General features: G+C 37.1%; 4 protein-coding genes and 1 pseudogene across 5 annotated transcripts; all 5 read left to right on the top strand.

Moving 5' to 3' along the window:
* The first annotated feature begins 199 nt into the window (after positions 1–199).
* Positions 200–3,510, top strand: LOC111797439 (large ribosomal subunit protein eL20z-like). The gene is made up of 4 exons (XM_023680432.2): positions 200–476; positions 1,368–1,443; positions 1,763–1,874; positions 3,149–3,510. Exons 1-4 carry the CDS (start codon positions 266–268, stop codon positions 3,206–3,208), a joined length of 459 nt encoding a protein of 152 aa, XP_023536200.1. The 5' UTR covers positions 200–265; the 3' UTR covers positions 3,209–3,510.
* Positions 3,354–12,890, top strand: LOC111797433 (cytochrome P450 CYP72A219). Its single transcript, XM_023680425.2, has 10 exons — positions 3,354–3,425; positions 3,592–3,622; positions 3,844–3,901; positions 4,114–4,159; positions 5,856–5,875; positions 10,278–10,498; positions 10,587–10,804; positions 10,972–11,216; positions 11,603–11,990; positions 12,070–12,890. The coding sequence occupies exons 1-10, from the start codon at positions 3,354–3,356 to the stop codon at positions 12,502–12,504; spliced, it is 1,734 nt and encodes a 577-aa protein (XP_023536193.2). The 3' UTR covers positions 12,505–12,890.
* LOC111797438 (cytochrome P450 CYP72A219-like) lies at positions 5,884–8,396 on the top strand (annotated as a pseudogene). Its single transcript, XR_015421438.1, has 6 exons — positions 5,884–5,887; positions 5,943–6,152; positions 6,240–6,458; positions 6,625–6,869; positions 7,288–7,674; positions 7,767–8,396. The product of XR_015421438.1 is annotated as a cytochrome P450 CYP72A219-like (transcript).
* Positions 12,891–14,036: 1,146 nt separating the features above from the next.
* Positions 14,037–19,688, top strand: LOC147792173 (cytochrome P450 CYP72A219-like). Its single transcript, XM_087125045.1, has 6 exons — positions 14,037–14,360; positions 15,430–15,647; positions 15,707–15,951; positions 16,771–17,158; positions 17,251–17,679; positions 19,550–19,688. Exons 1-6 carry the CDS (start codon positions 14,081–14,083, stop codon positions 19,562–19,564), a joined length of 1,575 nt encoding a protein of 524 aa, XP_086981171.1. The 5' UTR covers positions 14,037–14,080; the 3' UTR covers positions 19,565–19,688.
* Positions 19,603–22,842, top strand: LOC111797432 (cytochrome P450 CYP72A219-like). The gene is made up of 5 exons (XM_023680424.2): positions 19,603–19,882; positions 20,210–20,427; positions 20,507–20,754; positions 21,818–22,205; positions 22,283–22,842. The coding sequence occupies exons 1-5, from the start codon at positions 19,603–19,605 to the stop codon at positions 22,706–22,708; spliced, it is 1,560 nt and encodes a 519-aa protein (XP_023536192.2). The 3' UTR covers positions 22,709–22,842.
* Positions 22,843–23,372: the final 530 nt, after the last annotated feature.

The raw sequence follows: 23,372 nt of genomic DNA, 5'->3' as shown, positions 1-23,372 counted from the left end.
ATGAACTCTTAACAACCGCTATTAATTAACAAAGAAGCGACTACTTATTGACTCTAATCTTCCGAGCTGTCAATTTTAAGTTTTGTCTGATTTATAATATTACACGTCATCTAATTATTATTTTTAAAAAATAAATAAAATAATAATAAATTCCAAGGCTATAATTACAATTTTCTTAAAATAAAATATTAATTTTAATACAAGTCCCTGCGTTCCGAATTCTGATCCATTTCGCCTCGGGTTTTGTTTCTGAAGACGAGAGAAAATGAGCCAGGAAGATAAATCTGCCGCCGTCGGTGTCGTCGTTCACCACCATCACGAACCCAATCCCGGCCACCCTCACTACGGAACCTTTCAAGGCGTCGCTAACTATCCTCCTGTCGGATTCCCCCAGCCTACTCGCCCGCCTGGTGTCTCCGACTTCGACGATCGTTCTCAACCTCAGCAGTATGCTCATGGCTATCAAACTGTCACCGGTAACCGCTTCGTCCTCAATTTTTCTCACCTGTTAATCTAGTTGTTTCTTTTGTTTCTTGTGCGATTTGATCGATCTTGCTTTTCCGTTGACTTGAACTACTGATCTCGGTTAAATGCCTTGCGTTGAACTCCAATAAAGTTGATCTTATCACTTGAATAGCTTAGTTCTGTCCGGAATCTAAAAATTATGATCTACTGGAAAATTTTGTGCCAAGCATGGATGAATGATCCGTAGTTGCCATATATTTTGTTTTCTGTATTTCAGTTGGAATTCCTACCAGTACTAGCAGTTTGTTAAGATTAGATCCTGTATTTTCTTGTTCTGTGAGTGTGCTTTGTATTGGTGTCTGCTTGGAAGTTTATTGTTCAGAATTGAATAATAAGTAGAGTAGGAAGCCACTTTTAACTCATGATGATGATTATTAACGATCACAATACTATAATATAGTTTATCAGTGTTATTAAATTTGAAGCTTTTGTTATGACGAAATCTTGACAAAAAGTTCGGTTGGATTCTTACTTAATAGACACGTGATTCTCTTTTGATTTTTGAAATACTTGATTTTAGCATTCTGAAATTCGCATGCTCTCTTTCCTTTTTGCATCTTGTGAACAATATAGGTGAGAAGAATGTCGTGGTTTTATACATTTGGGTGACAAGATTTTTGTCATGTGTCTTGTTCGTCATTATAGTTGTATTAACTCTTTGTCTCTCTCTCTCTCTGAAATTTGATTTTGTACTATCATATTTTGTTTAGTTTCGTTGCATCGCTATAATTTTGTGTAACTTCTTCTGGAATATATACCCTTGGATTCGTTTAATATACATCATTTCAAAGATTGAAGTAGTAGCTCAATTTTTTAAAATTTATTTTTGAATTCTTTTCCAGGATATGCTATTGTCGAAGGAAGACCAGTCAGAGAGCCTCGCCTTCCTTGCTGTGGTATTGGCTATGGGTGGTTTCTGTAAGTTCTCATAATTGTTGGACTTTATCATCATTTACGACAATTACAGTAGCATTATCATCATAAACAAGCCAGATGATATCTTGTGTCCACTATAAGCATTTCAAACTTTCAGTGGTTTACATGGTCGGTAAGTTATCAGTTCAGAAAAAGATTAAAGTGCTACAGCTTCCATCTAATGAATGAAAACCAATCAGGTTGTAGTTCGGAATGATAGAATTGCTCGTTGTGTCCTGCCTACTCTTTATATCTTTTGCCAAGAATTTTGTGTTTATTTATGAGTTGACTGATCAAATTGATTACAAACCATGTTCTTCAGGTTTATTATTGGCTTCATCCTTCCTGCTACATGGTACATTGGGGCAATTCTTATACTATGTGGCCGGGTGCACTATCGTGAGAAACCAGGATATGTTGCTTGCTCAATTGCTGTGAGTAACTTTTATTCATAGTTTTTTTTGGACCTCTTCAGCTTCATGATGATGTTCTTATTGTTAGATGAATGACTCTAATACCATGTTAGATGAACACGACTCTCCACAATGGTATGATATTGTCCACTTTGAGCATAAGCTCTCATGCCTTTGCTTTGGGCTTCTCCAAAAGGCCTCACACCAATGGAGAGAGTATTCTTTGATTATAAACTCATGATCATTCCCTAAATTAGCCGATGTGAGACTTTCATCCAACACCTCCCCTCGAACAAAGTACGCCTCCCCTTAATCAAGGCTTGACTCCTTTTTCTTTTGGAGTATTCGTCATTTTTTACTATGCCTTTGAGGAGCCTCGACTCCTTTTTCTTTTGGAGTCCTTTGTTCGACATCTATTGACATGACTAAGTTTAGGGTATAGCTCTGATACCATGTTAGATGAATGACTCTGATACCATGTTTGATGAACACGACTCCCCACAATGGTATGATATTGACCACTTTGAACATAAGCTCTCATGGCTTTGCTTTGGGCTTTCCCAAAAGGCCTCACACCAATGGAGAGAGTATTCCTTGATTATAAACCCATGATCATTCCCTAAATTAGCCGATGTGGGACTTTCATCCAACACTTATCTCATATCTTCAATATAGTTCTGCAATTCTATTTCCTCATAAGAAGTGATTTTTGTGTTATACTTTTTTGCAACTTGCTTAAAGATGTATTGAGTTGAGTTAGGTTGGGTACGAGGCCTTCGGTAGTGGGTGATTCTAATTTGTGAATAACTAGAACTTTTCATTCTTTAGTTTTAGTATCTTCGAGTTCCGTTTTGACAGTAGTTTTGTTTTTACTTTGTTTCTTTTTCTTTTTCAAATTAAACTGATTTATTACTTGTTATAAAGCATTAACTACGAGTTTTAAATGTTCTTAAAAACTAAATTACAAAACAACAAAAATTGTTAGTAGCAAAGAAAGATCTCTAAAAATCTTAAGAAAACTTTTTTTTTTTTTGTATGTTTAATTAGTAAATATTTTTAATATTGCATCACTCATCTAACCAAGTTAGTCTCTAAGTTCAGGCAGGGCATGCTCGGTATCTCAGGGTTTGCGATTCGAACCTTGATAGATGAGCGCCTGGCATTATTTCATTTTAAATTCCTGCATGTATTTAACTAATGTTTTTATTGTGCACGTGTGTGAATTTGTTCTTCCTCTAATATAAATTTCTGGATCCGCCATTGTTGAATGCTAATAATTTTACGTTGTATATCAGGCGGTTATTGCCACAGTTGCAATAATTTTCGGTGCAACAAAGGGAGCTGATGTCTGGTAACCAATCCTAAACTAAAAATATTGTATAGTTTGCAAACATGTATGAACAACAAAATCCATGATCTTTGACCTCCACATCTTCAAGATAGTTCCATTGAAATCTGAATTTGTGAGAGCCTATAGATACTGCTTAGCGGTTGTTTCCCATGTCGTCGTGCCTAAGAAGTGTAGAATTCTGCAAAATCACGTTATTTGATTTTTCTATGATATGTCCAAAGGTGTGTTATGACTATTCATCTGAAACTCCTCTGTCGGAATGTACCTATCCTTCTGTAAATATATTTCTTCTTTGTTGTTTGGATATGCATTTGAGCTTCAAAACAGAAAACTGTTCCTCGCTGATCATATTGTGTTGCTCAGCCTGATGATCTTCTAAGGTAAAAGACTTCGTTGCTCACACCTCTATGCAGGCAAGGTAGAAAGATCTATTTATTGATGTGCATATTTTTTTTAATTAACAGAAAACTTTACTTTTTTGGGTTTTATAAAAATTATTGTGTGCAAAAATTAAGCTCCTGTACTGATAAATTCTCTCTCTTCATAAATTATTTTCAAAATGTTTGTGAAACATTTTCAGATGAAGCATACCGAGGATCAATTTTTGTAAGTTTAAAATGCTTTAGTGTTTTTTTTTAGAGCACAACAATTGCAGAAATGATGAGTCAAACCTCCAATATGAAGGGCGAAAATGCAGGTAAATTATTTTGGAGTTAAACTCACTTTGATAAAATGTCTTTTAGTTCTTATTATTATTGAGCTTTTACTATTAAAACTTTTATTGAAAACAAATTGAATGTCTTTTATTCATTTGTTCGATTTTTTCATTATAATAATAATTTTAAAAAAATGTAGGAATGAGGGGGATTGTTCTTTTTTAATACTTATTTATTTTTTATTTTCATATAGCATTCAGTTCCTCCATCCTTTGCTGCGGATAAGACTCGTTTCAGAGGTACTGTCTCAATAACGCCTACAAACTTATTTCTTTTTTGAAAATGACAAAAATTGGATACCAAAAAACCCCTAAAACTTCGGCTAAATATTCTTTGATAACCTTGTGAGTAAATCCCAATTTTACCCTTAATATAATAAAAGAATTTCAACTAGTTTTTTAAAAAATGGTTTTTTTTTTTCGCTAATTATTTGATTATTATAGTATTAACATATCTTGACATGTGAGAATATTGTATAAATATGAAATGATTTTTGTTGAACAGTCGTGTAATAAATACCAATGAAGTGTGTAAATTTGTATGTTAGCAAATTTTAACAATTATTTTACGAAATAATTCAATTGAGAATTTTTAAGAACCTGATTGTAGCATAGGGGTAATAGGAAGTAGGAATTGTTTAATGTATTCTGTTTTTCTAAAATTATTATATATAACAAGTAAAAAATAAAATATTATATTAAAAATAGGCTAAATTAATAAAAATATTAAAAATATCATTTAATATAATAAAGTTTTAATGAAATCTTTACATTTTCAAAAAAAAAAAAAAAAAAAAAACCCTTAAAAACTTAAAAAAGAATAAATAAATAATAAAAATAAAAAATATCCTTAAATTTAAAAAAAAATTCAATAATCCCCTTTAGAACTTAAAAAGTACTTTTATTATTAATTTCAACTGTCAAAACTAATGCTCTTAAATGTTGCACGGAAGGTTTCAACTTACAAAAAAAATGTATATAAATAAGCGAGAGATGTACGGACGAGAATATGTAGTAATAATAAAAAATAAAAAATAAAAAATTTTAATTCTGAATATTCATTAAAAGTGACGTAAGTATCGTCAAAACGTGAGCACAATTATTAAACACTAACACACAAATAAGCTAATATATTTAAAGTCTCAGGACCACAAAAACACAAAATAAATAATTGATAAAAATAAGACAATATAGAGGAAAGCCTAACCAAATTAAGTTTGGATCGAAAATATAATACTTCACACAATTTAACCAAGAATGGCTGGTGGGCTATTTTGGCGACCAAAAATATTAGATATTCAAATTTTTGGTTTGAAGAACTCGAAACTAGCCCAAGGATCAAATCTGTTGTAGTATCTAAACATAATTATTTTTTAAAATTTACAATATTATTATATTGACTTTTTATAGATGTTTCTAAACTACGGTAAATGTAGTTTTGTGAAGAGAAGAAATTCTTCTACATTCACAGACGTCAACCAATCTCAATAATCAAAGTATTTACAAAGTGTATCTCACACTCTCACATAATATCAATGTTTCTCAACTATTCTAGACAATCCTTTATAATAGGCATAGAAACATTAATGTAATACATGAATCATATTCATGTATCAAATTAGGAGACGAACCAAAAATAGGTGATGAACCAAAGGGATCAGAGAACACGAGTCGACCCAAAACAATTATATATATTAGAGTGGTTGAACATTTAAACTACACTCATCAATATTAAATGCTTTTTCTGTTTATATTAGGACTATTGCAATGTATTATTTATTTACCGTTACTTTCTTTGTTTCCCTCGTTTTTTCTTCCCTAATTTTAATACAAACTAGAGGTATTAGAATAAGTATTCCCTAACTTTTAATGATTTTATGAGAATAAACTAATCTAAATACCTCAACTATAAATAATCCGTTTCTAAATCCAAAAGCAACAAGGCGGCTGTCAATGGTGTACTCATGGGTTGGGGCTGCCATTTCAGTGATAGCGAGCTTACTAGCAATCTGGGTATCATGAGGTGTGTTGAACTGGGTTTGGATCAGGCCGAGGAACATCGAGAAGTGGCTCAAAAAACAAGGCCTCGCCGGAAACCCTTACCGGATTCTGCATGGGGACTTGAAGGAGAGGTCGGCGCTGTTCGAGGAGGCCAACTCCAAGCCTATGGCCCTCTCCCATGATATTGGTCCAAGGGTGTTGCCCTCCATTTATAAAACCATCCAAAACTACGGTCAGTCTTTGAACCCTCGTACAAGGAGGGTTCGTAATAGATGTTTGTATACTTTCAAATTTGTAACAATTTGACCTGTGTGTGCAGGGAAGAGTTCATACATGCGGCTTGGGCCATACCCAAGAGTACACATCATGGATCCCGAGCAGCTTAAAGCTACTTTTTTTTCAAATTAATGATATCCAAAAACCGGATATGAACCCGTTCATTGACTATCTTTTAGAGGGAATTATATCGCACGAAGGCGAAAAATGGGTTAAACATAGAAAGATTATCAACCCAGCGTTTCATTTGGATAAGTTGAAGGTATGTTTTTGTTGAGGATTGTTGGGAGGGAGTCGATGATGCTCAAAGTGGACAGTATCATACTATTATGGAGAGTCGTGATTTCTAACAATTTTCTTTACTTCTTTTCTATTAAGAACTGTTGGAGAACGGTTTTAAAGCCCTGAATTTCATTTGACGTGTACAGGGTATGGTACCGGCGTTCGTGGAGAGTAGCAAAGAGATAGTGAGTGAATGGGAAAGAATAGTCCCTGAAGAGGGGTGTTGTGAGTTGAATGTAATGCCATATCTACAAGACATGACATGTGATGCCATTTCAAGAACAGCATTTGGTAGTAGCTATAAGGAAGGACAAATGATCTTCCAACTTCTAAAACAACTTATTGATTTGGTGGTTAAAGTTGCATTCGGAGTTTATATTCCTGGATGGAGGTAAATCCACTCAACTTTATGTTCATTTTCATGTTCAATTTCTAGTACTTTTTGTGATGGTTTTCTCTTTTGAACTTTTCTTCAAGATTTTAAAATATCTTTATTAGAGAGAGGTTTCCACACCGATCTTACAATTCACCTTCTTTAGGGTCTAGCGTCTTCGTTTGCATAACACTCTGTGTCTGGCTTTGATACCATTTGTAACAGCTCAACCCCGCCGCTAGCATATATTGTCTTTCTGGTTTTTCCTTTAAGGTTTTAAAATGCATTTGCTATGGAGAGGGTTTCACACCCTTATAAGAAATGTTTCGTTACCCTCTCCAACTAAAGTGGGATCTCACAATAAGTATGTTACATGGTCATGTTTGCCGGACATAATATAAGGCTATTACCAATGCTATAAATAATTATTTTGCAGGTTTCTACCAACCAATTCCAACAATAAATTGAAAGAAATAAATGGAGAAATAAAAAAAAAGGTTTTGGGTATTATAAACAAAAGGCAAAAGGCTATGAAGGAAGGTGAAGCTGTACAAAATGACTTATTGGGCATTCTCCTTGACTCCAATGCTAAAGAAATTGAAGCTCAAGGAAACAACAAACACTTTGGAATGAGTATTGAAGATGTGATTAAAGAGTGCAACATTTTCTACATTGGTGGCCAAGAAACCACAGCTCAGCTATTAACTTGGTCCATGATTTTGTTGAGCATTATACCGAGTGGCTAGAACGAGCTAGAGCTGAGGTTCGAGAAGTATTTGGTAACAACACTCCAAATTCGAATGGTTTAAGTCGTCTAAAAGTGGTAAGTGAGATTCTCTTTGTGTCGTTTTTTCTTTTGTTTTCTACCTTGATAGCTTAATCGGTAGAACTATACTTAAGCTTTATATACGACAGGTAAATATGATTCTACACGAAGTTTTAAGGCTATATCAACCAACAAGTATGCTTCCTCGTATAGTTAAAAAGGAAACAAGAGTTTGAAAATTGAATCTACCAGCTGGAGTAATGTTGGTTGCACCCGTGATTCTTATCCATCGTGATCGTGAGATATGGGGTGAGGATGCGAATGAGTTTAAACCAGAAAGATTCAGCAATGGAGTTTCTAACGCATCAAAACAACAGCCTGCTTTCCTCCCCTTTGGATGGGGTCCTCGGATATGCTTGGGGCAGAACTTTGCGATTATTGAGGCCAAAGTTGCGATGTCCTTGATTCTACATCGTTTTTCATTTGAACTCTCTCCATCCTATGCTCATGCTCCCACTGTGGTTATGTCTGTTGAGCCTCAACATGGAGCTCATATCATTCTAGTAGACTTAATAAGGTTTGGTTATGTATTTTCTTGCCTCTATGGTCGCATGTCGGATGTCTCGATCATGCTTGTCCAAGAATTGTTGTCCATGTCAAGTCTTTACTATTCTTGTTGTGTCAATATGGACATGTGTACTCCGTCACCAAAATCAAGTATGCGGCTAAAATTCTCCAAAATATATTATAGGCGGATGTGACTAGTTGTCAATCGTTCATACTCGGGTTATATGCTATTTGTTGTTTAATCGCTTTTAGCTTGATTTAGGAAATAGAGGAATGTCACAACCCAATTTTCGAGACTTAACCATTACTTAAAAGACGAAAACAAGTAAATAAAAATAAAAGTAGAAAATGTGATAGAATTTACATCTAAAAAAGAACACAAACAACACCAACCTTCAATACAAAATAAAATTCAATAATTGTTCAAATTTATTACAAAGAGGGAACCAATTCCAGAAATATAATTACAAAATCGAAATGAAAATGACGTAAATATAAAATGGACTTTGACGTTTTGAAATGACCCTCTATTTCATTGCATAGCTCTCGAATGCTCCTCCACCTCGACCAACAGCCTACAAACACCTAAAAAAGAAAGGGAAAAAAGTGCGAGTATATAAATATACTTAGTAAGCAATCTACTTGCAGACTAGCAGGTAACATTACATTCATGACCTAGCAGGTGACCACAGACTCTACCTTGAGCTCTAGCTGTATTGCTCTTGTTGTACACAATGTTGGGGCGCTGGCCAGTATCCGAAGATGAGACTCATGGAAATTGACTAATCACCGACAAGCATGATACGTCGGTTAGCGGAGAGATATTTGGAGAGAGAGTTGTGAGAGGTTCAGTGAATCAGTTTTTTTTTTTTTTTTTTTTTTTTCAAAATAATTATTATTGCAATTGAGTTCCTCAATCATTTGGTCGATACTCTAAATAATGCGTACAAAATTGTTTCTTATTTTAAAATGACAAAAAAATTGGATTTTACCGAAGAACTCCTAAAATTTTGGAAAACTTTCCACTAATATTTTTAAAAAATATTTTTTTGGATTATTATTATTATTATTATTATTATATTAAAAAACTTTGAAGTGGCATATTCAAATAAATTAATTAAACAAGAATTGAGTGATAAATTTTAATGTATTCTTTTTTTCTAAAACAATTATATATAACAAGTAAAAAATAAAATATTATATTAAAAATAGATTAAATTATTAAAAATATTCGAATAATATCTATAAATTATTTTTAAAAATAATATTTAAAAAATATATTTATTATTAGTTTTACGTCTAAAAATATTCTTAAAGTATCAAAATGTTGTGTTTATAAAAATTGATTTGAACTCAAAACGAGTCTAAAAATCCGACATAATTTAAAGATTAGCCGGTAAACAAAAAGATCTACCAGTTTTGCTATTTATTTATTATTATTATTTTTTTAATTAACAATATTATTATTGACTTTTCGTAGACAATGACACAATATCTACCACTCAAAAGTGTAAATAGATTTGAAAATATTATTACTTCGAGTAAACAATACAAAGTTAAGAATAAGAAATAAAATTGAGATCGAAAGTTCAATCTTCATTCATATTCACAACGTTTAAATAAGATACAAGTTAACTTGAGAATAAAATAAAATATACGGCTCATTAAATCAATAAAGGAAAAATATTAACATATTTAAGATATATTTCATAACTAATATATTCTCCCAAATGAATATTTGGATTGATTCAAACTTGCATTCGGACCATGATCCAAATTTCCATTATATATATATATATATATACCTTAAAGAATAAAAAAAATACAAAGAAAAATGGAATTAACTATATCCAAGATTTAATAAACGTGGGGCAACGGTCTTCCACGTGAAACACGAGTTGGTACAAAACAATTATATATATTTCAGTGGTTGAAGATCTAAGCCATACTCATATATATATATATTCCATAACTAATAAACTAATATAAATATGTCAATTGGGGCTAAATCCACAACCAAGAAGAGGGCTGTGAATGGAGTACTCATGGGTTGGGGCTGCCATTGCAGTGATAGCGAGCTTACTAGCAGTCAGGGTGTCATGGGGTGTGTTGAACTGGGTTTGGATCAGGCCGAGGAAGCTCGAGAAGTGGCTCAAAAAACAAGGCCTCGCCGGAAACCCTTACCGGATTCTGCATGGGGACTTGAAGGAGAGGGCGGCGCTGTTGGAGGAGGCCAACTCCAAGCCTGTGGCATTCTCCCATGACATTGGTGCAAGGGTGTTGCCTTCCATTTATAAAACCATCCAAAACTACGGTCGGTTGGTCTGTCTTTGAACGTTTCTACGAGTAATGGATGTTTGTATACTTTCAAATTTGTAACAATTTGACACGTGTGTGTGTAGGGAAGGGTTCGTACATGTGGCTTGGGCCATATCCAAGAGTACATATCATGGATCCCGAGCAGCTTAAAGCTACTTTTTCTCAAATCAATGATATTCAAAAACCGGATATGAACCCGCTTATTGACTATCTTTTAGAGGGAATTATAACGCATGAAGGCGAAAAATGGGCTAAACATAGAAAGATTATCAACCCCGCGTTTCATTTGGATAAGTTGAAGGTATGTTTTTGTTGAGGATTGTTGGGAGGGAGTCGATGATGCTCAAAGTGGACAGTATCATACTATTATGGAGAGTCGTGATTTCTAACAATTTTCTTTACTTCTTTTTTTATTAAGAACTGTTGGAGAACGGTTTTAAAGCCCTGAATTTCATTTGACGTGTACAGGGTATGGTACCGGCGTTCGTGGAGAGTAGCAAAGAGATAGTGAGTGAATGGGAAAGAATAGTCCCTGAAGAGGGGTGTTGTGAGTTGAATGTAATGCCATATCTACAAGACATGACATGTGATGCCATTTCAAGAACAGCATTTGGTAGTAGCTATAAGGAAGGACAAATGATCTTCCAACTTCTTAAACAACTTATTGATTTGGTGGTTAAAGTTGCCTTTGGAGTTTATATTCCTGGATGGAGGTAAACAATTTCCCGATAGTTTCCCTTTTGGGCTTTCTCTCAATGTTTTAAAATACGTTTGATAGGGAGAGGTTTCCACACCCTTAACTGCTTCATTCCCCTCTTCAACCAATGTGAGATTTCACAATCCATCCTCCTTGGGGGCCTAGCATCCTTACTTGCACAACACTCGGTGTTTGGCTCAGATATCATTTGTAACAGCTCAAGCCCACCGCTAGCATATATTGTCTTCCTTGTGCTTTCCTTTCTAGGCTTTCACACCCATATAAGAAATGCTTCGTTCTCCTCCCTAACTAAAGTGGGATCTCACAATAAGCATGTTACGTGGTCGTGGTCGTGGACATAATATAAAGCTATTAACAACGCTATAAATAATTATTTTGCAGGTTTCTACCAACCAAGTCCAACAAAAAATTGAAAGAAATAAATGAAGAAATAAAAAAAAAGGTTTTGGGTATTATAAACAAAAGGCAAAAGGCTATGAAGGAAGGTGAAGCTATACAAAATGACTTATTGGGCATTCTCCTTGACTCCAATGCTAAAGAAATTGAAGCTCAAGGAAACAACAAACACTTTGGAATGAGTATTGAAGATGTGATTAAAGAGTGCAAGATTTTCTACATTGGTGGCCAAGAAACCACAGCTCAACTATTAACTTGGACCATGATTTTGTTGAGCTTCCACACCGAGTGGCAAGAACGAGCTAGAGCTGAGGTTCGAGAAGTATTTGGTAACGACACTCCAAATTCAGATGGTTTAAATCGACTAAAAGTGGTAAGAATCGTTATTTTTTCTTTTAGTTTTCTACCTCTTAGTTTATATACTTAAACGAATAGAATCGTAAATATGACAGGTAAATATGATTTTACATGAAGTTCTAAGGCTATATCCACCTGCAAGTATGCTTCTTCGTGAAGTTAAAAAAGAAACAAGTGTTGGAAAATTGAATGTACCAGCTGGAGTAATGTTAATTGCACCTGTGATTCTTATCCATCGTGATCGTGAGATATGGGGTGAAGATGCGAATGAGTTTAAACCAGAAAGATTCAGCAATGGAGTTTCTAAAGCGTCAAAATTGCAGCCTGCTTTCTTTCCCTTTGGATGGGGTCCTCGGATATGCATGGGGCAGAACTTTGCGATTATGGAGGCCAAAGTTGCGATATCCATGATTCTACAACGTTTTTCATTTGAACTCTCTCCATCGTATGCTCATGCTCCCACTGTGGTTATGTCGGTAGGGCCTCAACATGGAGCTCATATCATTCTACGCAAACTTCGCAAGACTTGATTATGCATTTTCTAGCCTCGGTAGTTTACGAGTTATTTAAATAAGCCTTATGTCAAAGTTTTAAGTTTCTTAACTCTTTGGAAAAATTAGTGAGTTCATCATCATTCTCTTTTAAGTTGTTAGGTGTCCCGATCATACTTGTCTAAGACGTGTTATCTATGGCCGTGTGTCGGATGTCCCGATCATGCTTGTCCAGAACATGTTGTCCATGGCTGCATGTCTGTTCCAAACCCTTTTTTCTTGTTTTCGTGTTAGATAGGTCTTAACTATTATTGTTGTGTCAATACATGCATGTGTGATCCTATCGCCAAAATCATGTATGCACCAAGAGCTGAGATTCTCTAAAATATAACTAGTTGTCAATGGTTCATATCAGGGTTATATGCTATTTGTTGTTTAATCGCTTTTAGTTTGATTGAGGAAGTAGAGTAATGTCAAAACCCAACTTTTGAGACTTTGAAACTCGAACCATGACTAAAAGACGAAAACAAGTAAATAAAAATAAAAGTAAAAAATCTGATAAAATTTAAATCGAAATAAAGACCACAAACAACACCACCTTTAAATACAAAATAAAATTCAATAATTGAACGATGTTGTTTAGACAAATCGGGAACAACCTACAAACACCCGAACCTCTTTCCTAAGGTTTTTCACGGTGACTCGAAGTCAAAGTCAAAGCTTGGAGGGGGGGGGGGGGGGGGGGAGAGATTTACCTCTACTCAAAGGAGAAAGTGTGTGTGATGTCCTGCATTGGTTGGGAAGGAGAACAAACCACCATTTACAAGGGTGTGGAAACCTTCCCTTAGCAGACGCGTTTTAAAGTCTTGAGGGGAAGCCCAAAAGGGAAAGCCCAAAGAGGACAATATCTGCTAGCTGTGGATCTGGGCCGTTACAAATGGTATCAGAGCCAAACATCGGACGATGTGTCAACCTTCTCACTGTTTCCCGAAGGGGGGTAGACATGAGGCGGTGTGCTAGTAAGGACGTTGGGCCCCAAAGGGGGTGGATTTGGGGGCGGTCCCACATCGATTGGAGTAAGGAAAGAGTGTCAGTGGTCCCACATCGATTGGAGGAAGAAAAGAGTGTTAGCGAGGACACTGGCCTCAGAGGGGGTGAATTGTGATGTCACATCGATTGGAGGAAGGAAAGAGTGCCAGCGAGGACGTTGGCCCCGAAGGCCCGAAGGGGGTGAATTGTGATGTCTCACATTAGTTGGGGGAGGAGAACAAACCGCAAATTTACAAGGGTGTGGAAACTTTTCCCCAGCGACTTTAGGATTTTTTTTTTTCAAAATTTTAATAAGATATTTCAATATCTAATATATTAAAAAACAATTTTTATTTGAATCATATGTTAATATTATAAAATATGTTAATATAGATTTCTTAGAAATCTTTAATATATATATTTATTTAGTATATTTAATATATGAGATGCAATAAATCTATTGAATTTCTAAAGTTCCCGAGGCTCACCACGTGAAACACGACCATAGTTCAATCAGTTATTGATATAAAAACACGTTCTTTAATGATATATAGATGCCCCCATCATCAGAAACAGGGGGCTGTCAATGGAGTACTCATGGGTTGGGGCTGCCATTTCAGTGATAGCCAGCTTAATAGCAGTGTGGGTATCATGGGGTGTGTTGAACTGGGTTTGGATCAGGCCGAGGAAGCTCGAGAAGCGGCTGAGAGAACAAGGCCTGGCCGGAAACCCTTACCGGATCCTCCATGGGGACAATAAGGAGAGCTTGGCGGTGTTGATGGAGGCCTACTCAAAGCCTATGGCCTTCTCCCATGACATTGGTGCAAGGGTGTTGCCCTCCATTTATAAAACCATCCAAAATTATGGTATGCACTTCCATCTTCCATTCAAAACCTAAACGAGGATGTTACTTTAGTTCTTTGTTTCCATGTTTTTTGAGTTCCTCTGCTTGTTGTTTGGGTGTTGTATTGTTGTTCTTGTTTTGGTCGGTCTTTGAACTCTGCTATAAGTAACAGTTTACTTCATGAACTTGAGCATGTCCGTATCTTGTCAAATTTGTAACAATTTGATTCATAGAGACTAAGTTTTATTGTGAAGTATGGAACGGTAACGCCTAAGCCCACCGCTACCGAATAGTGTGTCCTTTGGATTTTGTCCGATCCCACCGCTAGCAAATATTGTCCTCTTTAGACTTTCCCTTTTGGGCGTACCTTCAAAGTTTTTAAAACGCGTTTACTAATGAGAGGTTTCCACACCCTTATAAAGAATGTTTTGTTCTCCTCCTCAACTGATGTGGGATCTCGTCTACTAATGAGAGGTTTTCACACCTTTATAAAGAATGTTTCATGTAGGATCTCACAATCCACCCCTTTGAGGCCTAGTGTTCTCACTGTCACTCGTTCTCTTCTCCAATCGATATAAGACCCCCCAATTCACCTCCTTTGGAGCTCTTCCGGGTCAGTGTCCTTGTTGGCACTTCCTTTCTTCAATCGATGTGGGACCCCTCCATTCACCCCTTCGGAGCTCAACGTCCTTATTGGCACACCGCCTCGTGTCCACTCCCTTTTCGGGGCTCAGCCTTCTCATTGGCACACTGCCTCGTGTCCACTCCCTTTTCGGAGCTCAGCCTTCTCATTGGCACACCGCCTCGTGTCCACCATCTTTTGGGGCTCAACCTCCTCATTCGCACATCGCCTAGTGTCTGGCTCTGATACCATTTGTAACGGCTCAAGCCCACCACTAGCAAATATTATCCTCTTTGGACTTTCTCTTTCGAGCTTCCCCTCAAGGTTTTTAAAACACGTCTGTTAGATAGAAGTTTCCACACACCCTTATAAAGAATGTTTCGTTCTCCTCCCCAACCAACGTGGGATCTCACACTAACTAACGTCTTAATCTTGAAGTATATTTATGTATGTTTAAACGAATGTGCAGGAAAGAATTCATACATGTGGGTTGGACCGTGTCCAAGAGTACACATCATGGATCCAGAGCAACTTAAAGCTACCTTTTCTCTAATGGATGATATCCAAAAACCAGATAACAACCCGCTCATTGACTACCTTTTAGAGGGAATTTTATCGCATGAAGGCCAAAAATGGGCTAAACACAGAAAGCTAATCAGCCCTGCATTTCATATGGATAAGTTGAAGGTATCTTTTCTCTACTTCTTTCCTTTAAAACCCTGCATTTCATTTGTTTTTTTGCACAGAATATGGTACCAGCATTCGTGGATAGCAGCAATGAGATATTGAGTGAATGGGAAAGAATAGTCCCTGAAGAAGGGTGTTGTGAGTTGGATGTAATGCCATATCTACAAAACTTGTCACGTGATGCCATTTCTAGAACAGCATTTGGAAGTAGCTATAAGGAAGGACAAATGATCTTCCAGCTTATAAGACAACTCATTGATTTGGTGATTAAAGTTTCGGGTGGAACATATATTCCTGGATGGAGGTAAATCTAGTCAAGTTTAAGTTCAATTTCCCTTTAAAATAACAACTTTAGAATCATAGTACAACGGGATGAACTTGAACATTCTCTTGCATCCCTCGTGACATGACTACGTTACCTATATGTATTGAAGTGCTTCTGAGTGTGAAAACTATTCCCATAGATCAACACAGATCCTTTTAACATGTTTTGTTCTTACTCATTATGAGAGGATTTTCTCCAAGTTAAACACGTTTAGTTCAACTTTTGAGTTTCTACGATTGAACCACAAAAAAGGAAGGTGCAAAAGGACTCGGTTCGTGAGAATAGTGTCCGTTTTGGGCTTTCCCTGATGAGCTTCCCCTCAAGATTTTAAAACGTGTCTACTCGGGAGAGCTTTCCATACCCTTAAATGCTTTGTTCCTCTCTTCAACCAACGTGGGATCTTAATCCACCCCTCATGGGGACCCAGCGTCCTCAGTGCTTGGCTCTGATACCATTTGTAACAGCCCAAGCCTGCCACTAGCCTATACTGTTCTCTTTGGGCTTTCCCTTAAGATTTTAAAATACATCTGCTAGGGAGAGGTTTCTACACCCTTACAGGGAATGATTCGTTTTCCTCTCCAACTAAGGTGGGATCTCATAATAAGTATGTTACGTGGTCATATTCTAGAAGAATGTCGGGGTCATCTCGTGAATTCAGATTCCAAATCCTAGTATGAATTTTGGGCTCGTGAAGTTTCATCAAGAACATGGACATATATGGATGATGCAACAGAGTTATTGAAGTTTGTATTCATACTATAAAGCTATTAAACAATGCTATAAACAATTTTTTTGCAGGTTTCTACCAACAAAGTCCAACAATAAACTGAAAGAAACAAATGAAGAAATAAAAAGATTGGTTTTGGGTATCATAAACAAAAGGCAAAAGGCTATGAAGGAAGGTGAAGCTGTACAAAATGATTTATTGGGCGTTCTCCTTGAATCCAATGCTAAAGAAATTGAAGCTCAAGGAAACAACAAAGACGTTGGAATGAGTATTGAAGATGTGATTAAAGAGTGCAAGATTTTCTACATTGGTGGCCAAGAAACCACAGCTCAACTATTAACTTGGTCCATGATTTTGTTGAGCGTCTATACCGAGTGGCAAGAACGAGCTAGAGCTGAGGTTCGAGAAGTATTTGGTAACAACACTCCAAATTCGGATGGTTTAAGTCGTCTAAAAGTGGTAAGTGAGATTCTCTTTGTGTTGTTTTTTCTTTTGTTTTCTACCTCGATAGCTTAATCAGTAGAACTATACTTAAGCTTTATATACGACAGGTAAATATGATTCTACACGAAGTTTTAAGGCTATATCCACCCGCAAGTATGCTTCCTCGTGTAGTTAAAAAGGAAACAAGAGTTGGAAAATTGAATCTACCAGCTGGAGTAATGTTGGTTGCACCCGTGGTTCTTATCCATCGTGATCGTGAGATATGGGGTGAGGATGCGAATGAGTTTAAACCAGAAAGATTTAGCAATGGAGTTTCTAACGCATCAAAACAACAGCCTGCTTTTCTCCCCTTTGGATGGGGTCCTCGAATATGCTTGGGGCAGAACTTTGCGATTTTTGAGGCCAAAATCGCTCTATCCTTGATCCTGCAACGTTTTTCATTTCAGCTCTCTCCATCTTATACTCATGCTCCCATCGTGGTTATGTCTATTGAGCCTCAACATGGAGCTCATATCATTCTTCGCAAACTTAATAAGGTTTGATTGTGTATTTTTTAGCCTTAGTTTACGAGTTATTTAAATAAGCATTATGTCGAACTTTTGCGTTTCTCTTTTAATAATGCATGATAAATTCTCCGTTACTCTATTCTCTTTTCTGGGAGAAAATTAGTCCGTTCATCTTCATTAAGTTGCTAGGTGTCCTGGTCATGTATTCTAAGGTGTGTTGTCTGTGACCATGTGTCGGATGTCTCGATCATGTTTGTCCATGGCCGTATACCCGTTTCAAATCCCTTTTACTTGCTTTCATGTTAGATAGGTCTTTACTATTTTTGTTCTGTCAATATGGGGTGTGATTGGTCACCAAAATCATGTCTGCACTGACAGGGTTGAAATTCCCCAAAATGTACTATAGACGGATGTGACTAGTTGTCAATTCTTCCTGTTAGGATTATATGCTATTTTTTGTTTATTTACTTTTAGCTTGTGTCATGACCCAATTTTCGAGATTTTGAAAACTGGACCACGAAACAAAAGACAAAATCAAACACAAACAAAATAGACATATAACACCCGTGTCAAAATTCCATGTTATTTACAAAGTCAACCTTAAAAGAATACAACTGGCTGATGCCTCGGGTCGACACCCCTCTGCGATAGTGCAGCTCCAGAGAACCTCCCCACTTCGACCGATACCTGAAAAAGAAAGGGAAAAAGAGGTGAGTAAAAATATACTCAGTAAGCAACCTAATTATAGGCTCTCATTGCTTCCTTCTCCTAGTAGGTTTCCACGACTTTTTTTGGGTCTATACGAAGTTCTAATTGATTCCTCATTGATCGTCTACCCGTGTAGTCCCTAGTCCCTTTTCGAGACTGGTTTACAATGTCGTGGCGTCAACCGTGACTCGTTCCTACACCCAATAGAAGTGTTCATGTTAAACCACCTTCCCACGTAGTCCCTGATCTCTTCCAATACCGGTTTACGAAGTCACAGCGTCAGCCTTGACTCATTCCTACACTCAATAGGGGTCCATATCTTGAGTTAACTACCTATGTAGTCCCTAGTTCTTCTCGAGAATTGGTTTAACAGGATCAGAGCGTTGGCCCTGACCCAACTCCACACTCAATTGTAACTCAGCTAGTTTCATGATCTTGTAAGCTACTTAAATCATATCAAGACACCATGGAAGACTACTATGTTCTTAGAGCGTTCATGCTGTTAAAACTCCTTTTCTCAATTCGAGGACGTTCAGGTTTAGCCCCTCCTTGGGTGCACATAGGTCTAACCTCTAGTTCTTCACGTAAATCGCATTAGTTATACAGCCCTAATCTTAACTAAATTTTTGATGCATGATTTACTAGTAAAATATATCTATCAACAGTCTTTTAACACATAAAACGTGTCTACTCATTCATAGATGTTTATTAATATGATATTCCTACCAACCTTGAATACCTGAAAATCATAACATAAATCATACACAGAATCAAACAAGCTCAACAAGGAGATAACATCCATCAATCACCCGGAACACAGATCAAAATATCCCTTCCTCCATTATATCACCGCGGAAGACATTAAATTAAGCATACTTCTCAATTCAAATCTCTGTGACACTTGAATAAAATAAGTGAACGTAAATGAACGAATGTCATATCTACCAGTTGGGTCGGGTCGTGTTGCATGAGATTTATAGGCATCTTAACTAATGTCATTTTTTTCATTGTTTCAATTAATGATTAACATCATTTGATTGTGAATGAAATTTAATGATGGAATATTGAAAAATATATTCAATTTCTTTAATTTCTAAGGCTCATCACGTGAAACACGACCAAACTGTAACCAATTATTGATTAGAAATATGTTCTTTTGTGAAACATAATTGTCCCCATCATTGTTCCCCAGGTTGAAGATAAATAGAGCGGAGAGACAAATCCATTAGAACAAGGAGGTTGTCAATGGAGTACTCATGGGTTGGGGCTGCCATTTCAGTGATAGCGAGCTTACTAGCAATCTGGGTATCATGGGGTGTGTTGAACTGGGTTTGGATCAGGCCGAGGAAGCTCGAGAAGCGGCTGAGAGAACAAGGCCTCGCCGGAAACCCTTACCGGATTCTGTATGGGGACCTAAAGGAGAGCTTGGCGCTGTTGAAGGAGGCCAACTCCAAGCCTATGGCCTTCTCCCATGACATTGGTGCAAGGGTGTTGCCCTCCATCTCTAATGCCATCCAAAACCATGGTATATATTTCCATCTCCTCCTACTGTCTAGGCTTACAGAGCAACATAGGAGAATTAGTGGTAGTAGTTAACGAATTGTGGACCAAGTTTTATGCTTTAATTAAGAACAACGTTGCTCGTTCTTAACTTGAGTAGAAAGTTTAGGAAGCTAGTTAGTGCTTTTTCCACGAGATGTATGCTTTTTCACAACAACAAAGAGAATTGAAAAGCTAAGTGGTTAAGCTTTCTTTGCTCCAAAAGATCTCTCATCTCACGGTGTTTCTTTGCCTCTTTTACTTGTTTCGACATAATTTCAATCGAGGGTCACATCCAACGCTTGATATGCAGGAAAGAATTCATACGTATGGCTTGGGCCATATCCGAGAGTAAACATCATGGATCCAGAGCAACTTAACGCTACCTTTTCTCTAATCAATGATATCCAAAAGCCGGATATGAACCCGTTCTTTAAGTTCCTTTTAGAGGGAATTATAACGCATGAAGGCGAAAAATGGGCTAAACATAGAAAGATTATCAACCCTGCATTTCATTTGGATAAATTGAAGGTATGTTTTGTCTATGTTCTTTAAGAACTGGTGAAGAACACTTTTAAAACACTGCGTTTGATTTTGTTTTTTTGCACAGAATATGGTGCCAGTGTTCGTGGATAGCAGCAATGAGATAGTGAGTGAATGGGAAAGAATAGTACCTGAAGAAGAAGGGTGTTGTGAGTTGGATGTAATGCCATATCTACAAAGCTTGACACGTGATGCCATTTCCAGAGCAGCATTTGGAAGTAGCTATAAGGAAGGACAGATGATCTTCCAGCTTCTTAAACAACTTACTGATTGGGTGGTTAAGGTTGCTGGTGGAATTTATATTCCTGGATGGAGGTAAATCCAGTCGTTTTAGAATTTAGATTCGACATCTGATGATCTTAATATTTGTTTGCATCCCTTGTGACATGAACACGTTACATGCACGTTTTAAAGTACTTTTGGGAGTGAAGACTATCCCTAGTGACTAACATAGGCCTTTTCGGTTTTAAAACGCATCTGTTAGGGAGAGGTTTCCACATTTTTATAAGGAATGTTTCATTCTCTTCTCCAACCGATGTGAGATCTCATAATCTCTACCCCCTTAGTGGCCCATTGTCCTGGCTAACACACTGTCCAGTGTCTAGCTCTGGACCATTTGTAACAGCTCAAGCCCACCGCTAACAGATATTGTCCGCTTTGGCCCATTACGTATCGCTGTTAGCCTCACGGTTTTAAAATGCGTATGTTAGGGAGAGGTTTTCATATCTTTCTAAGGAATGTTTCATTCCCTTCTTCAACCGATGTGGGATATCACAATCCATCTCCCTTGGGGGCCCAGCGTCCTCGTTGACACATTGCTCGGTGTCTGGCTCTGATACCATTTATAATAGCTCAAGCCCACTGCTACCGCTTTAGCCCGTTACGCATCGCCGTCAGCCTCATGGTTTTAAAACGAGACTGTTAGGGAGAGATGTTTATATCCTTATAAGGAATGTTTCGTTCTCCTCTCGACCGATGTGGGATCTCACAATCCACCCCACTTGCGGGCCCCTAGCGTCCTCGCTAGCACACCGCCCGGTGTCTGGCTCTGATATCATTTGTAACACCCCAAGCCCACCTCTAACAGATATTGTCCACTTTAGCTCTTACGTATCACGGTTTTAAAACGTGTCTAGTAGGGAGAAATTTCCACATTCTTATAAGGAATGTTTTGTTCCCCTCTCTAACCAACGTGGATCTCACAAAGTACATAACATCGTCATGTCATAGAGAAATGTTGAGACCATCGACTCTCGAAATCTTAGTACGAACACGTTCACATGGACATACAGATGGATGCACGGAGTCGAGGAAGTTTGTACTCGTACCACAAAGCTATTACAATGCTATAAATAACTTCTTATTCGTTTATTTGCAGGTTTCTACCAACAAAGTCGAACAAGAAGATGAAGGAAATAAATAGAGAAATAAAAAGAATGGTTTTGAGTATTATAAACAAAAGGAAAATGGCAATGAAGGAAGGTGAGGCTGTACAGAACGATCTATTGGGCATTCTCCTTGACTCTAATGCAAAAGAAATTGAAGCACAAGGAAACAACAAAGACGTTGGAATGAGCATAGAAGATATCATTAATGAGTGCAAGATCTTCTACATTGCTGGCCAAGAAACCACAGAACAGCTATTAACTTGGACAATGATCTTGTTGAGCTTCCACACCGAGTGGCAAGAACGAGCTAGAGCTGAGGTTCGAGAAGTATTCGGTAACAACATCCCAGATTCCGATGGTCTACCTTGTCTAAAAGTGGTAATGTTTCTTTCCTCTCCTTTTAGTGGTTATATAGCGTAATTAGTCGAGCTATACTTAAGCTTGATATATGACAGGTAAATATGATTTTACACGAAGTTCTAAGACTATATCCACCTGCAAGTACGCTTAATCGAATGGTTAAAAAGGAAACGAGAGTTGGAAACTTGAGTCTACCGGCTGGAGTGATGTTGATTGCACCGGTGGTTCTTATCCACCGTGATTGTGAGATATGGGGTGATGATGCGAATGAGTTTAAACCAGAGAGATTTAGCAATGGAGTTTCTAAAGCATCGAAGTTGCAGCCTGCTTTCTTTCCATTTGGATGGGGTCCTCGGACGTGCATGGGGCAGGACCTTGCGATACTTGAGGCCAAAGTTGTGATGTCCTTGATTCTACAACGTTTTTCATTTGAACTCTCTCCATCCTACGCTCATGCTCCCACTCTGCTTATGACTACTCAGCCTCAACATGGAGCTCATATCATCCTACGCAAATTGTAACCACTAGATATTTGAATAAGGCTTATGTCTTAGGTTTTAAGTTTATCGCAATAAATTTTGATATATAAATTTGTTGAAGAACAACACATTTAGATCTAAATTATCCAAGAACTCCAAAAACATTAAGTAATCAACCCAAGGGAAAGTTTTGGAACGGATTGACTTGATGATCAAGATTAAGAGTTGTTTCTAAACTCGTCGTTCAAATCACTTCATAAGATGGCTATAGCCCACTGCTACCACCACTTTGACCTGTCTGTTACGTATCATGGTTTTGTTAGAGAGAAGTTTCCATACTCTTAATAGTCTTACGGTTTTAAAACACGTCTTGTTAGGGAGAAGTTTCCACACTCTTATATGTTTTATTTCACTCTCCAACCGATGTGGGATCTTACAAAATGACATATGATTGAGTTTCTTTTGTTTCATTCCCCTCTCCAACCGCCACGGGATCTCATAGAATGATGTATAATTGATTCATCGAGATTTCCTTGGAGGCGAAGTCGATTTCGGATCTAGAATTTGAGAAGTCAATTAAGTTTTTTCTTTCCTTTTGAAAATTCAGGAAAGTATGGTCTTCCTTTCAAACATTTAATGTTATAAAGTGAAAAGGCAATGAAAGTCATAATATTGAATTTTCCAAGCCATTGGAATTTTCATTCAC

The sequence above is a fragment of the Cucurbita pepo genome, chromosome 6 (assembly GCF_057944985.1).
Source record: "Cucurbita pepo subsp. pepo isolate OVF chromosome 6, ASM5794498v1, whole genome shotgun sequence".
NCBI lineage: Eukaryota > Viridiplantae > Streptophyta > Magnoliopsida > Cucurbitales > Cucurbitaceae > Cucurbita > Cucurbita pepo.
This window is presented reverse-complemented; position numbering and strand designations above follow the sequence as displayed.